The 17,897-nt window shown below is 37.4% G+C and overlaps 1 protein-coding gene across 1 annotated transcript in view; it reads right to left on the bottom strand.

Annotated features, from left to right (window-relative positions):
• The window catches only part of LOC149791282 (complement C1q tumor necrosis factor-related protein 3-like), an 84,202-nt gene that overhangs the window by 24,787 nt on the left and 41,518 nt on the right, over positions 1 to 17,897 (bottom strand). The window contains exon 3 of the mRNA XM_089969798.1: positions 6,784 to 6,992. Coding sequence (XP_089825924.1) covers positions 6,784 to 6,992 — 209 coding nt within the window. The remainder of the gene's footprint in view (positions 1 to 6,783; positions 6,993 to 17,897) is intronic.

Below are 17,897 nucleotides of genomic sequence, written 5' to 3'. Positions count from 1 at the left end.
CCACACCTCGGTGATGAACACTTCTGCTTTCTCTAACGGCACTTCAGCCTTGAAATCTTTAAACTTCACCGTGTATTTGTAAGCCGTGGTTCTAAATTTTCTAGAGGAGCGCTTTTCCGTCTCTCGAATGGAATAGTACTTTTCAGGGTTGACAAAGGGTGGTGAACTTGGTTTAGAGGGTTCGGATTCTGGTTCACTCATGTCCTCTTCAAAATCACTGGCATGAATTTGTGCCAAGATTTCAGCCCTGGTACGAGGCGATAGATCACGTTTCTGCCTCTTACTTTCTTCTTCTTTTTTCTTCTCGAATGAATGGGATCGTTTCATCTTGAAAGCAAAAAGTCAAATGACTCAAGTTCAAACACCATAAACTACTTTATAGTCATAGCAGACCAGCGTATATAAAAGGGTGTGTGTCTTGTCCTTTCACTATTCATTTCACTCTCAAGCCGAACACAACGATGGAAGAGACTGACCAGATGGAACGTTTCGTCAGAGCTTTGCGAGGGGTCATTAGAAAATTCTCTTCAGACCAGCCTACGGACTACTCTCCTTCCTTTAGAGATAAAAGTCAAGATACTTGCTATATCTGTCAGAAGAAAGGGCATTGGTCTTCAGAGTGTCCAGACCGTCAAAAAAGAAAAAAAACAGGGGATAAAAAAGACAAAAGTCAAGATACCTGTTATTATTGTAAAGAAAAAGGACATTGGTCTCCAGATTGCCCAAAAAAGAAACAAGAGGAGTCAGAAGAAAAGAGGAATTCTTCAGAAGAAGAGAGGGATTCTTCAGAGGAAGAGAGGGATTCTTCTGAGGAAGAAAGAAGACAGGTGAAGAAAAAGAAACAAGAGAAAAAAAGAAGAAGGGAAGAAAGCGAGGAGGAAGAAGAAGAGGAAAAGAGTGTGACGGTGAAGAAATTCAAAAAACAGAGAGACTAAACAAGGAGAAAAGAAGAAATCAATGAACTTATTATTAAAGTGTTGTGTTATAAATTGTGAATTGGATTGTAAAAAATGGAGAAAAGAATAAATGAATGATATAAGGTAAGTGTCTTTGAGTTGTGATTTTAAAATAAGAAGCTACACTCACGCACTCATACACAGACACGTACTATAAGGGTAACATGGGTGAGTTTTTTTTTGAGTTATTGGCAAATTGAAATTGTATTTCTTTTCGAGAAATGTGGGTGGCCCTGAAAAGGGCCTTTTTTCTTCATGGTGTAGGGGTGAGTTTAAGCAATCAATTTTAACTGCCTTAAGCCTTTGCCACGGCCAAGGCCTACTTCTGGACTGCGTAATGTTGATGATGATTGGGTTGAAATCACTAAGGGTGGTACGGTAGGCTTAGTCACAGGGTTGACATGTTTGGCTCGGGAAGGTCGTATTCTCTTCGGTCGTGATAAAGAAGTCTGATACATTTGTTTCAGACTTCTTAACTCCGCTAAAATGTCCAACAGTACCGTGACCGTTTGATTTTCACCCTCTTGTTTCTTTGCTGCTACTTCTTCTTGCTGTTGTTTTTTTCTTACCTCTTCTTCTTGTTGCTGTTGCTGTAGGAGAAAAGCCTGTTCCGCTTCCTTTTGTCGTTGTATAAATTTCTCCAATTCTTCTTTCTGTCTCTGTCTAAAATTCTCCACTTGCGGTAATGAAGAAAGTAACGAAGGTTCCGGAACAAATTCTTGCGAGGAGAGAAAATCCACAAAATCCCAATTCACCTCTTCTGAAAGTAAGTCCGAGTTCCCTTGGGCAATCTCCCCTGCTGGTGCACCCCACTGGATCGTTTTCTGAGTTTCCGTCATGTTGAATCACTGTCGCATAGATTGACTGCACACAAGCGCTAGCGAATCTATATTGACTACGTGACGTCACAGACTGCTCTCTTCGGATTGGATGCGAGCTGACTGAATTCTGTAACGCGTGTTCGGATTGGTGAATGAACTCAATCCGTTTCAATCCTTTCTGTACCTATAAATAAGCGCCGTTCAATGCATTGATTCACCTGTTCTCGTCGCTTCAAGATGTGGACTACAGTTGAGTCATCCACCCTTGTGTCTTCCATGATGTTTCGGACAGACTTGCTCATGTATGTCCGATCGAAGTGGACCGTTGTCCACAGGACAAACACCAGCCTGTGGATACGTAGGATCTACGTCGAAAGACAAGGATGCCTGAAAAGAGTGCTGATGTACGGACCAACAGTAAGACGCAGCCTAAGGACAAGAAGAAGACCAATGCGGTGCCATTTATGTTAATGAATACATTAACATAAAACCCAAAGGCCCTTTTCAGGGCCAGCCATATTTCTCGAAAAGAGATAGTCTTTTGAATTGCCTACCCCTTTTTTAAAAAAATTTTTTTAAAAATTTAAAAAAAATCCCATGTTAAATTCCCCTTGTCCGTAGAGTGACCCACGATTTATTGCCATGTTCAATTCCCTTGTACGTAGAGTGACCCACGATTTATTCCCATGTTAATTCCCCTTGTACGTAGATTGACCCACGATTTTTCTCCATGTTAAATTTCCATTGTACGTAGATTGACCCAAGGGTGTTTTTAATGCTAATTCCCATTGTACGTAGAGTGCCCCCCTTCACTACTCACACACACACACACACACACACACACACACACGTTATCCTGGCACTAGTCAATCATATGTTCCAAGTAAAGAGGATCTCCGAGAAAAGGGTCATGAACCGAAGCCCAAAGTTTGACAAGTGATTGATACTTTTTAAATGACCCCGAACCCCTAGTCTTACAGATCTTCTGTCTCACAATAAAAGCCTTAAAACAAGGCAACAAAATCAATTACCTTGGCCTTCCGTGCCGTTAAACAATGAAACGGAAAAAAGCAAGGACTGAAGAAAATAGGAAACGGCTTGCAATTGGTATTTCTGATCCATCAGTATCACAAGTGAGCTTAATTTCATCCTAAGGGAAATTTGAATCTTACTTCATCTATTTATTCATTCGTAGCAATGTCAACTCTTCACTTTAAATCACTTTAATATATATATACATACACACGTATGTTTTTGGGTGTACTGTGGTTTATTAGAGAAAATGTGCTAGTTCCTGAGGCTTCTTCCTACATTAGGAATTAGACGGATGTCGAAAATTTATGAATAATTTTTTTAAACAAAATATAAGCATGTCCAAGGTAGAACAAATCAACAGACAAATACATGGATGGGTTGACAGACAGACAGACATACGGATAGATAGATAGATAGATAGATAGATAGATAGATAGATAGATAGATAGACAGACAGACAGACAGACAGACCGATAGATAGATAGATAGATAGATAGATAGATGCCTATTTTTGGGAAGTGATATTAATGTTGCATATTGGTTTCACTTCTCTGTTCCCGTCTGATACTTGAAAATAAATGCGGATCAGGATATTGCAGGTTCGAGTCCTGCCGGGCTCGCCATTGTAGACCCGGTGATTGAATAATAACGATTCATTCAATAGTCAGTGTAGATTTATTTTCTGACTTAGGGTAGGTAGCAAATGAACCAGAACTAAGGCTTCTGTATAGTAACTAACTTATATTTCTTGTAAAAGAAATATAAATGTAGATATAGATGCATATTCCACAAAAGCTACATACTAAAGAGACCGCTCCGGTGGCTTAGTGGTTAGAGCGTCAGCTTCAGATGCGGGAGGTCGTGGTTTCGATCCCCGGCGGAGTCATACCAAAGACTTATAAAAATGGTACTAACATCTGCCTCGCTTGGCGCTCAACATATAGAGGTTAGTGTTAGGACTGGTCAGCCTGGTGTCAGGATAATGTGAATGGGTGGGACATCGTGCTACATGTCGGCAGCATGATGCCCAAGTGCTAGACATCACTATAAACTGCCACACTGCAGACATCGTAGCGATATGACTGAAAAATTGTTAAAGCTACGTTGAAAATCCAAATCTCACACACACACACACACACACACACACACTAAAGAGAGTGTCATAACTGCTGTCTATGAAGACTTCTGATAGACTGCGCTGACAAGAAGGTAGGATAGGGCGGGGTTAGTAATGCATGACAACGTTCAATGCACGTGCTATTATGGTGAACACTTTGTATTCTTTCACCCACTCCACTGATCTACCTACTTACATATACATGCTACATCAGACGACCTCTACACAGTCTACAACACATACAACAGATATAACATTTATGTCGAATATAACACTGTCTACATAACAGTAAGGTAAGGATAACTTACATTAACACCGGCTACATAACAGTATGGTAAGGATAATTTACATTAACAATAGTTATATAACAATATGGTAAGGATAATTTACATTAACAATGGCTACATAACAGTATGGTAAGAATAACTTACATTTAATATCAAAATAAATTGCTTTCAACCTTGTCATCATGCAGATAGTACAGTGGTCTTAAAAATAATGCCAGTAAGTTTTAAATTTTTTACCAAGGTGATAATTCCTGTCTGTTAATAAAAAGGATCATTCTCAGTTATCAAACTCTGACATTTTGTTAAACTGGAGCAAATATTCATCAAAAGCATTCTGTTTTAATGATTTCTACTTTTAGGCATCGTTAGAGTTAATTACTAGCTGAATAAAACTTTCAATAACTGTAAGTACATGTAAACGAATTTCTTGCCATGGATAAAAAGGCAATATCGGTGGGATCTCTGTCTTCGAAGCATTTTGATCAACTGATGCTTTTAAAAACTTTAACCTACTGTCGTAGACTTGGTAATTGATAAATCTGTGTCGCACGATAGCCAATCAACTTACTCTCTCATGATAGTTAATCAAGTTAGAGTCGCAAGTTAGCCGATACATGCGTGGCATGATAACCAATAAATTTGGTGCCGTATGATAACCAATAAACTTAGTGTCGCATGATAGCCAATAAACTTAGTGTCGTATGATAAACCAATAAACTTAGTGCCGTATGATAGCCAATAAACTTAGTGTCACGTTATAGCCAAGAAACTTAGTGTCACGTTTTAGCCAATAAATTTAGTGTCGCATGATTGTCAATAAACTTGGTGCAGCGTTATAGCCAATAAACTTAATATAGCGCTAAGTACAACAACAGCAGCGTTGCAATTTTCCCCATTGAACTATTTGGATACAGCGCCGGCAGGCGATAGAAGACGTCCACTGCATGATACAGATCATAACTGGGGTCCCTACAGCAGCGAAATGCAATTGGCAGGACAGAAACATATGTGTTCTTTCTCTGGTAATAAGAATGGCAATACATATACTTACATTTATCATCTTGAATTTTATTTTCTAAGTTCTGCAAATCCGAATGACACGACCCATGTCATAGAAAAGCTGGCAGACTCCGACATTTTACTGTAATTTTGACTACATTTCTAACTGAAATTACGTTCTCCTTACTGCACTAGTTTGGCCCAAATCCAGTCCATCAAAAGTAGAAAAGCAGAACTGAGTTTGATCAACAGAAAAGCAAAATCCATCCTTTCCAGACCAACTGGAAAAGCAATTTAATGCTCACTCATTCAAAATATGACTCAAAATTTCGATTTTATGTAGACCAAAACGAGAATGTTTTAAAACTAATGTTAAGCGCGCGACGAAGTTCAAAGGTCGCTGGGTGGTGCTATGTGGGCATTAATATTGTTACTTGCGTATGATGAATGTCCTGTTGTGTATTTATTTTTTTTAAACAGCATAAATTCGATTATTTTTTTCTGGTAGTGTATTCTTTTATTATTAAGCCTTGGGAAACGAAATGAGTATCTAATAAAACAACGGTTACTGCATTTGTATCGGAAAATACGAACTCATTTTATCCGATTAATACTGTACTCCCAAGGTCGTGCGGTATTACTCAGAAAAACGCGTTGATATTTTCCTGTACAAATGCAGTAACTTATATATATTCATTGAAACTAGTTAATTTCTTCTTTACTTTTTCCTTTGGGGGTGTGTGCTTATTCGCTATGATTCAATCGAAAAACTTATCCATGGGTGAGAGATAGATCCTTGCACATCTCTCACGTGTTCTAGCACTGTCTCCTTTTCTCTTATAGTACACATATAAACCTGCACACTAAATATGACGACTTTCATAGGGTGGTCGTAGTTTTTATTTATGGAAAGTATTCCATACAAGAAGAAGTCAGATAGTATGTTGGCTCGCAGCAGTATGCAAGTTCAATGATATCATATGCAGCTGTTACTTTATCACTGAACGATGCAAAGTCACGTGATCTTGGATACAAGACCACATTACACTGTCGTCACGTACAACCTTCATGTGACCACATCAATTTATATTCGTTGCGTCCATTAGTTACGGATTTGTCACTATTCTGAAATGACTAAGTTACAATCTATGGCTCAATCATCTCGTGTGTGTGTGTGTGTGTGCGTGTGTGTGTGTGTGTGTGTGTGTGTGTGTGTGTGTTCTGTGAATATGAAGTTTATGCCAGCATAATCCAACACGTTAACCCGCGTTACGTGTCTTTCAATACGGGGTTCAAAACTTTATGTTCGTCTTGACACAGGTTTATACTTCTATATTACTGATTCCATTCTCATTCCTAACATTCTTATACATTGCAAAGATATTCAAAATAAGTATCAAAGTCAAGTTTGTTTTGGGATTACATTTTTGCACCGTGAGTTGTTTTTAATATCGTTCTGCACGGGCCAACCGCGCCTCTCTTTTAAATAAAAAAGGCACTTGCTTTTGAACTGTGATACCGGTGTATAATGTGTACAGTTTTATGTGACAACACGCTGATCACTGTACCTTTTGATGCCCTTGTGCCGCTACCACCACCGTAAATTGGTAAGTGCCATTATATGGGGCTGTGAAGCGCCCCGTTTGTTTGCTGTAGGTGTCCCCTACGTTGGTGACTACTTTGTCAAACACAAGGTCGGTGTTCTGCTCTACAGGGCCAACATTGGGACCCAGACCCACAAAAAAGGCAACTTTTGAGGCAGGCTTGGCAGACTTACCTGCAAAATGAAGAACACTGAGATAAGAAAAACTTGGCGTTATTGTATATGCTTTTAAAATCTGATGAAAAACATGACTGGATTAGACGATAATTCCACACTGATAAAAATAACCAATCTTTGCATGACTGATCGCGTCACTATGACTTATATCGTATAGTTATAGCTCTGTTTCCATAAATTAGAAATCAACTGCAAGTATGTGGCACGTCAAAGACTTATATTGACAGGAGAGAGAGAGAGAGGGATCTCAATATATCTGCTGCAATGACCTCATGCCTTAGCCACAAGGATATTGGGAATACGACTTTTAGCGTGGTAAATTTGGTGCATAAGGGTTCGTCCATTAATTATGTCAACAAAATAGGGGGGAGGAGGTCTGAAGAAGTTTGACAATTGTTGACATGGGGGAGGGGAGAGTTCAAGATAAATTGACTTCAACAATGTTATTTTTTTTACAATAAATTCAATAAATCAAAAAATAGGAAATTAGTCGGTGCGTTGGTATGGCACACACTCGTTCGCCCGTCAACAGCCCACCAGTTTAATCCTAAACTGGTTGAGCTCTTGCCAAGGAAGTCTAGGAAGCTAGAATATAAACTATCGATTTTTTCATGAATTCAAAGTGTTACAGTCAATTTGAAATCTGTTAAACAAGTTAAAAAATGTATTAAAATTTATTTGTAGACCTTTTAATTTCCATAATTCTATTTTTAGCATAAAAGCCAGCCGTATAAAATATTGTTAGTTTGTAGGGGGTGGGGGTAAAATTTTATTGGGGGGTCACTGAAAGTTTGACAGTTGCTGACAAGGGGGGAGGGGTGTAAAAAAATGCCTAAAAATTGTTGACATAATTAATGGACGTCCCCTAACCCTTCCTAGCAGCTTCACATGTTGAAAACACATTTTTCTAAAAATATAAAATAAAATACGTTTAGTGCACGGCCTAGTTCCTTCACAATTCCTCTTTAAATTCAACACGTATTAATATACTAAATCCAAATCGCGAAAAATCCCTAGAAAATTTAGCACGAGACCCAAGTATGCCTCATCTAGCTCACCTGTTTGCACAGCTTTACCAAATCATTAATATATGTAGTATTACAGGTACACAACCCAGTGTACACTATGTCTCAATCTTTGTCAATTTTACCTATTTCATTATAGTGATTTGTTAAGATAAAAAATCCTTAGAATATAAAGGCATATTTAATATGCGCATAATTAAACTCGTCCACGATCCTGATGATCTGAACCTATTTACCAAATTCCATCAAACTCCTTTGAGAAATGTAGTCTCCAAGGAGGTAACAAATTCAAACAAGCTCGGCCAGTCAGTGCAAGTTCTCCTACTAACTATACGTATTGTCTCGTGTATAAAAGAGTCAGTCTGAGATCATCACAACGTACGCCTCTTTACTAAGTCATACATAATCTCCTACTAACTATACGTATTGTCTCATGTATAAAAGAGTCAGTCTGAGATCATCACAACGTACGCCTCTTTACCAAGTCATACATAATCTCCTCATTAACTATACGTATTGTCTCATGTATAAAAGAGTCAGTCTGAGATCATCACAACGTACGCCTCTTTACTAAGTCATACATAATCTCCTACTAACTATACGTATTGTCTCATGTATAAAAGAGTCAGTCTGAGATCATCACAACGTACGCCTCTTTACCAAGTCATACATAATCTCCTCATTAACTATACGTATTGTCTCATGTATAAAAGAGTCAGTCTGAGATCATCAAGTCATACATAATCTCCTCATTAACTATACGTATTGTCTCATGTATAAAAGAGTCAGTCTGAGATCATCACAACGTACGCCTCTTTACCAAGTCATACATAATCTCCTCATTAACTATACGTATTGTCTCATGTATAAAAGAGTCAGTCTGAGATCATCACAACGTACGCCTCTTTACTAAGTCATACATAACCTCCTCATTAACTATGCGTGTATCTCGCTCATGATATATTTCACGGTACATATTTATGATAAAAATCTACGTACCAAGTTTTCTTAAATTCGAGTCGGAAATCTGGTCTTAAGTTTCCTAACAAGTTCCACAAACCAAATGGAAATCACTTCATTAGTGTGTGTGTGTGTGTGTGTGTGTGTGTGTGTGTGTGTGTGTGTGTCGATCTTACTTAAATCAAACCTGTCCGTGATTTGGATGACATAAGTCTATTAAACAAGTTTAATCCAAAGGAAAGGAGGTGTATTATCTCAGCCAATCAAAACAAAGATTGAAAGGAGATGTATTACCTCAGCCAATCTGATCGAAGATTGAAGGGAGGTGTATTTTCTCAGCCAGTCAGATCAAAGATCATCCCAATAATATGAGTGAATTTCTTTCGCACGATTGCCTCTGTAATATGAGTGGATCTCACTCATTATCAAATTCATCAATTCCATTCGTCCATGATCTAGATATAATCCTTTATTCCAGGTTTGATAAAAATCGGATCAGAAACATGGCATCTAGAGTGGTAACAAGCAATTCTTGTCGGGTCGACATACAAATGACGCAGCGCCATGACCTAAACCTTCTTGACTTGCGGCCAGGTGGCCTAAAGATGAAAAAAATTCCTTTATTGATGTATTTCGTTTTTTAAAGTTTAATTAAAAGTTGTAATCAAAATATTTTGCCCATGTAGGAAAATTATGGGCAAATAATGTATGTAAAATGTCTACCGTAAACATATGTCTTTCGAAATGTAATTTTTGGGGTATGCACAAACCTTCTTCATTGCGGATCAGGACATTATGTTCGACCTTCATAATATCTACTATAATCCTAATCCTTTAAAGAAAAGAAATGGATTCACTCCATGTTAAGTTTGAAGATCTATCTGCATACAAGGATCCAAAAGAAGACCATTATTGCATCATTTGAAGGACTTCTTACAGCAAGAAAATAAAGAAAGTTGATCCAAAAGAAGACAGTTATTACATCGTTGACCCAACTGACGTCCTGGATTTTAAAACTATAATCCGCCCGCAAATTAACATGGCAGTTTCTTTAAAATCAGTGTTGTCCTCCATGAAAAAAGTAATTGCAGTTGGCAGAAGAGGTTTGTGTCAAAAATGTCATTAAAATTAGACGAGATGTGTTATATTTATCAAAACTCGAAGTTTTGCATGTCATGTAGTACTAACTGCATAGGTGCCCTACCGAGCTCCTGTAGGACAACTAGATAGACATGGACTTGGAGCAAAAGTGTTAGGTAAGCACTAAGGCGTGCTATGTAGGAAAGTCTGCAGACATGTAGACGACTTTAAGTGTTTATCTCAAAACTGGCAAAGACCGGTTCGAATACCAGCAAATGCAAAGTTTTGCCAGTTCTTTTGAAAAACAGAGTTGTAAGGCTCTAAGCTTGGCCGTACGTAATAATCAAAGTCCTGAAAGTATTAAAATGTTATGGCTATCTAAATATGCCATGATTTGAATCATTTATGCTTCTCTCCCCGACAGCATTGACGTAATGTCATTTTAGGCAGTTATTTTACTTGCGCTAATATATTTAATTTACTTATCAAATGTTATTATTTTTATTTAACTCTGACTTTAGTTATGCAGCATAACCTGCTATCGTTTATCTGCAAGGCAATTAGGGAATTAAAAAAATAGTATGCCCAACATTTTTACCAGCTTCTGAAGATTAAAAAAGGCTACAGCATTTGGTCTTTACTTTAAACTACTATTATTGTCGTGCAGAACATACCAGGGCGAGAAATATATTTTCGCTTAGCTATGATCGTAGCTCAGAAAACTTCACGACGTTAATTACATCCCTACTCGTCTATGACGAGGACCATAAGCTGTCGCGGAGAGAAAATGCCATGGCGAGACTCATATGATCTTGTCATGAGTTTGATCGTTAATTTTCACAATAATCTTGTTACGCTAATTATAAGACATATTTATTATATATCTTTTTCCAACAAGTAGCAGCTAAGTGCAGCAACTATTTCAAACTGCTACCAGTTTGATATTCTAAAGTATGACCACTGATCAATTATTTTTCAATAAATAAAATTGTCCCGTGAACGTAGCATGCAACATTCATAATCTTGACAAAGAATTTCAAATGAGTCAGGTTGGAGAGTTTCTAAATCAATGCTTTCACCTTTTCACTTTTACAGTACATGCAACGTTACTTTGACTTTCGGTCTTGTATTGGTTGAACAACAATAAAACGGATCATATAAGCGGATAATTCAAAAACAAAAATAAAGTTATTGTGACCTTGTCTCCTTCAGGCGCCTTATTGTCCCATACGAACAAACTTAGTTCAAAATATAGTTTTCAATGGCGACGAATTATTTATGAGGCTTCTTTACTTGGCTGATGTTCCGATTTATGTAAACCTTTGTCTCTACACTGTTAACCGCAACAGTAAGTTACACCGCAATAAATTTTAACAATTCTCATTTTTGAGAATTTTAGTCATGAAATGCATGGCCTAAACAATAGCCTTGTCCTGTGGTTCAAGTTAACAATATGTAGATATTGATGGCTGGCATTATCATTGCATTGTTCTGCAAGTAATGTCACTAGACGACACACTAAAAATAGACTCATTCCAGTTATTCGAAAACGGTTGCTTGAGACGGATGGACGATAGCCGCCGAAAATGATCGGGAAAACTGGACAAAATGTCTGAAACAAATAGTCTTTCTTTTCCAATATATCCTTTTTATGTTCAACACGAAACACTATGGCAGCTTACTGAAACCAAATTGATATCTGACTACAAATTCCTGAACAATCGCTCCTTTATATTACATTGTTGTCATGGAAACCCACGAGAAATTTTAAAAATGACTATTTTATTAGGACTAGAATACATTTTTGATTCAACAGAGTTATTTACTATTTTGAAAAACATAGACAAAGCTGGACAAAGGACCTTGATGGAATCTACCTTCCTCTACAATTCACTACGCCATAGTGAACAGTCTTGTAACCGAGAACGAGGCTGTCTTTATTTCCCTGTCTTGTATCCTCATTCATTGTTAGAGAGATAGACGAACAGATCAATACCTACGTCAGAAGTTTGAAAAGCTACATTTCTTGTGAAATCTCTGGTTTGACCAACTTCTTACTCTAAAATAACTATTTCCATACCACATGAGTGATGGTAGACGTTGTGCGATTTGTGTTTCGACACCATGGCTATATTTTAGGTAACACATGTCTGTCTCGGCGTATTTGGCCAGGAGAAGGCACACAAAAGCAAGATATTATTCACCACCACATTATTTACCTTCAATTTCAAAATGTATCTCTGCGCAATAATATAGCGATTAATTTCTTACTCTTCGAGTTCGCCTTTATCTACATTTACCATTAGCTATCTTTTTAGGGGCCCCGAGGGACCGAGTGGTCTAAAGCGCTCGTCGTTACGGATCACTGCCATTGAGTCTCAGGATTGTCTGAAGTGGGCACGTGAGAACGCTTGCCAGTAGCTTCTCGTGTGTCGGTGGTTCTTCCCGGGGTTTTCCAGGGTTCTTCCTTCACCAGTTATACTGGCGCCATGTATAGCCATTTTTGTGCTGAAAAAATGGCGTTAAGCCCCACAACAACAACAACAACAAGCTATATTTTTAGCAATTTGGTATGATCAAGGTCGATAATAGCATTATATTATTAAGATTAATACGCTAGCAATAACTTGACTCACACTAGTTACTGTTTTTGTACCAAACAATTTATCTGTCTATAAATATTATAATGCGAACCGACTCGCTGATCGTGATAATCAATATTGAATTATAGAAAAATGTTAATATTGAAACTATATGTGTACCGCGGTGTAGAGTACACATACGGAATATGTGTACCGCAGTTCAGAGTACACGTCTATGGAATACGAGTACCGCGGTCTAGATTACGCTTCTATGGAATACGAGTACCGCAGTTCAGAATCTACGTCTATGGAATACGAGTACCGCGGTGCAGAATACACTTCTATGGAATACGGGTAGCGAGAAGCAGAGTACGCTTCTATGAAATACGAGTACCGCGGTGCAGAGTACACTTCTATGGATTAAGAGATGTGCGTTTGATTACAGAGAACCATATCTAAGTTTATAACACGCTTTATGCACATGCCTGTTGATAAAGACTTGATTTTGTAAAGGGGTACGAGGATGGGAAGAGAGACACTCACAGACAACTATAAAGATTTAATTTAGTATTCTGCCACTATTTATGGGTTTATGGGGCCGTTGATTTGTGATTAGGATCAGAAGCCGTTAATATGTGACCACAAACGGTTAATTTGTCACCAGGAGAAGTTACTTTGTGACTATTTAAAAGTGGTCATTAACGGAGACGTATATCCTGTAAATGTTTCAATCATCACTGTTTCCCCTTGAGCTTCCGCGTAGCTTTAGAAAGCCTTGCACACGGTGTAAATACTGTCATTGACTATTTGTGCTCGTACCATGTTTGTTTGCAAGTTGAGCCTTAAAGACGGCATCGACTAATTATTCTCTTTTCAAGAAATAAAAAGATTTATTTCCGACTTTAAAAAAAGATTAACTAAGATGGAAAATGTGGAGCCAATAAATCGGGGAAAGGAGAATACGGGTACCCTACACACAATAAAATAAGGTTTATAAGCTTGATACTTCGCGTATCTTTACACACACACACACACACACGCACACACACACACACACACACACACACACACACACATATATATATATATATATATATATATATATATATATATATATATATATATATATATATATATATATATATATATATATATATATATAATTTATATTTTCTTTAATTTAATTGTTTGTTTGTTAATTTTATTTTTTTTATTCCATTACATGCTATTGTAATGTAAAAATCTTTTTTACTGGAATTTGACATTTTCCAGAAATTAGTTTGACCGGACTGTTTTTTATTTTCGTAAACACCTAATAATAGAACTTTGTATTTAAAAGCTGACCTGGTTCCTGTTGGAGTAAACAACTTCTTTTTTTTTCTTCTTTTTTTTAATTAATTGTTTGTGTGGGGTTTATTAGTGAAATCGAGGCTGTACTGGGAGTACGTGGTGTTAAGCATGTAAAACTTCTATCTTGTTCTACAAAGTGATCACGTGACCCTCATACGGGAATCTGCTTTTGCGTCTTAAATTTCCTATAGGGAATTTAGTCAGTTGGGCTTTTAAACACTTGGACATAAGGTGTTTTTTGTGACCAGTTTGAGTTGAAATTCTATTTTATGAAATCTTGGACAAAGACATTTATTGAAATTTTATTCGGAATTAAAAACTGGAATATTATTTTCTGTGGTTCAACAAGGAATTGTTGACTCATCAGTACTATACTGACTATAGCATACGTCATCGCCTTCCATTTTGGATTTTCACTGGGACTCGAACTCATTAGCCTTACTGTGGTTCAAGTCCTACTTGGTCAACAGGACACAAATTGTATCTGTAAATGTAATACACTCCAGCCCAGTTGATCTATGTTGTGGTGTTCCACAGGGGTCTGTTTTTGGACCTGTTCTCTTCATTCTGTACCCTCAGTCGCTCTCAATTGTCATAGATCATCATCCAGTGTCTCACCAATTGTACTCTGATGACACCAAAATATACAAATCTAACCACCCAACTGAAGTTGATGCTACAATCCAAGGTGTAGAGAGGTGCATTTCTGATGTGAAATCATGGATGACATGTAACAAGCTGCAGATGAATGATGATAAAACTGAGGCCATTCTGATCACAACACAAAGACTTTCTCATTCACATCCTTTACCTCAAACAATAAATATCAGCAACACCAACATTAAATTCACACAATCAGTGCCAAATCTAGGTGTTACTCTGGACAGTACTCTCACATTGCACCAACATGTCATGAACATATGCAAGGCTGCATATCTTGAGCTGAGACGCATCAGCTCAATTCGCAAATATCTTTCAGCTGATGCCACTAAAACACTTGTGTGTTCATTAGTACTTTCAAGACTGGACTATTGTGACTCAATTCTGTCTGGTTCATCTCAATATCTACTCCAGAAACTTCAGAAAGTTCAAAACACAGCTGCTCAGACCATACTTAGAGTACCACGATCAGAGCACACCTCCCCGCTGCTCTGTACCCTATACTGGCTATCCATTCGATGCAGAATCAAACACAAAATTTGTTCTCTGTGCTACGTTTCACTGTCGGACTCTAGTCCAACACACCTATCCGATCTCACTCATGTGTACACACCAGCAAGATACTTACGCTCCTCTTCTGACAATCGTATACTCATTATTCCCACTATGAAAACAAAGTCATATGGCCAGCGTTCTTTTGCATATCAGGGCCCAGCAACGTGGAATGAATTGCCCACTGAACTTAGACACAAAGACACAGTGATCACATTCAAGAGTGCTCTCAAATCTCACTTATTTCGACTGCAAGAACAAACTTAAAGACCTAATAATGTTTCCTATCTGAAATATTCTCAGCATTTTTTTTTTTTTTAATGTTTGTTTTTGTAATAATAGTATTATATGTTTTTTTATCTTATAGGTGTTGTCTAATGTTGTAAAGCGATTAGAGCTTCTAAAGATTTGGCGCTATACAAAGTCCTCATTATTATTATTATTATTATTATTATTATTATTATTAAAACTTTTTATTATTAGGACTTCTAATTTTTAATTCTTGAATTATTTTTGGATTTGATTCTTAAAACCGTAAGTTCTTTTCCTCATTTTTACCTTGTTTTTCTAGGGGGGGGGGGGCATACATTATTTGTTAAATTATACAAAGCTTGTTGTCTTCGCTGTTTTCTTGTTACTGTTTATGACAGCCTAAACACGTAACTATATATATATATATATATATATAGAGAGAGAGAGAGAGAGAGAGAGAGAGAGAGAGAGGGAGAGAGAGAGATGTTTTCGTTTGTTGCTATATCCTACTGCATGCAAACAAGCTCTGATGACAAATTTATCAATTGTATTGGTCAAAGCGATCACTATTAAAAACTTTGATATACCGAATAAAACAAGTTCTGTTCCAAAAGGAGTAATGTACAATTTTAAAAAGTTTAGTTTCGTACAATTTAATTTACTTTGTAGAACTTGATTAATAAATCAAAGTTTGTAAATTTTGCTTTATCCTGTGTAAAACACAACTTCGTTTATCCTGGGTTTAAGGGTGATACAATTAAATTCTGGGCCTTTAGTGTGCCACAGCTTTTTCTTCTTCACAATTTAAGTGGTGACAACCCCAAAAAATATGCACAATAGACCAAAAACATCATACCCCAGTATGTATATATATATATATATATATATATATATATATATATATATATATATATATATATATATATATATATATATATATATATATATACATATATATATTTGGCCTTTGGATAGGTTGGTAATGTAATATGCCAATAAATGAATGCATCGATTTGGCCTTTGGACATGTTGGCAATGTCATACACTAGTAGGTGTATGTATAGATTTGGCCTTTGGCAGGCCCGGCCCTATGATGTGTTGCTCAAGGCAACATGGGGGACCCAAGGCAGCAAAAGCGATGAGCGTTGCCCAAACAAAAATACTGCATTGCCTGAAAGCACAGGGCCCGAGGCGGTTGCCTCGTTCACCTTGCCCTAGGGCCGGGCCTGGCCTTTGGACTTGTTGGCATTGTGATATGCCAATAGGTGAATGCATCGCGTTGGCCTTTGTACAGGTTGGCAATGCCATATCATAACAGATGCATGTATGGATTTGGCCGTTGGACAGGTTGTCAATGTTACTCCCCAACTAGTGTATGTATAGATTTGTTTTTGGGATTCGGCTTGCAATGTTACACCCCCAAATAGGTGTATGTTTAGATTTGGCTTTTGGACAGGTTGGCAATCTGATTGAAATCGAGTTCTACTTAGAATAAGTAGATTATATGCTTAATTCACATATTTAATCTTTGTGCAGTCCAAGGATGATACTACACCGACATTTTCAACAACAATTCCTCGATGAATCCGACAAATTAATCAGTTTTGACACCAAGAATTTAAATGAAAGTTCGGTAAACCAAAATGTTTTGACCGGTGACAGCGAAGTACGATTCCTCTTTTTTTTTTTTTTTTGGTCCAGAGGCCGAGATAGTACAAGGTGTTTTAACACCTTGTGTTGCAGTGTCATAAAACACCAAATCAATCCATACCTTATTTAGACACCTGTACTACTGCTATCCACATCCTAAGCCATTTTTCTGGGAATGCAAACGATGGTGGGTTGTTGTTTTTTTTTTCTCTCCTTTTTTCAGAGACTGACATAGGCATTCATATGTCGAATTAATATTCTTAACACATTTCTGAGATGGAATAAAAAAAGAGGAATGTTTTGCATACAACTTCTGACTAATGCCAGTGGGAGTTCTCAAGTTCTCAGCCTGCATGTTTAAACTTGAAAATTGCATTTCGTCTGAACATGAATTAGTGTTAGGACTACATAGTCGATAAAAATTTGCATAGCTTTTATGTTTGACAAATCGCCAAAACCAAGATAGCCACGCCTGTCAGTAGCATAGCGTCGTCTCTACAAGTTTCGTTTGAAAATGGGACCACTTAATTTGAGAGTGGGAGGGAGGGAGGGGATCATCTTTCGCATAGACCAAATGGCAGAAATGTGTGGTGGCATTGTACCGTTCAAGTATAGACACGCATATGGTTTCACTATTTTGTAACCCGAATAAGGGTCTCAAGAGAATCGATAATAAAAAAAATAATGCAATGAACTCCGTTAATTACGTATTCGAGTACTCCTCTGCGCGCAATAGAGTTATCCATTCCTTACATCAACCAATCCCTACCACCCACCCACCCCCGTTTCCG

Source organism: Sinohyriopsis cumingii, chromosome 9 (genome assembly GCF_028554795.1).
Source record: "Sinohyriopsis cumingii isolate HCF-2022 chromosome 9, ASM2855479v2, whole genome shotgun sequence".
Lineage (NCBI taxonomy): Eukaryota > Metazoa > Mollusca > Bivalvia > Unionida > Unionidae > Sinohyriopsis > Sinohyriopsis cumingii.
Note: the sequence above shows the minus strand (reverse complement) of the source record. Positions and strands in the feature narration are given on the sequence as shown.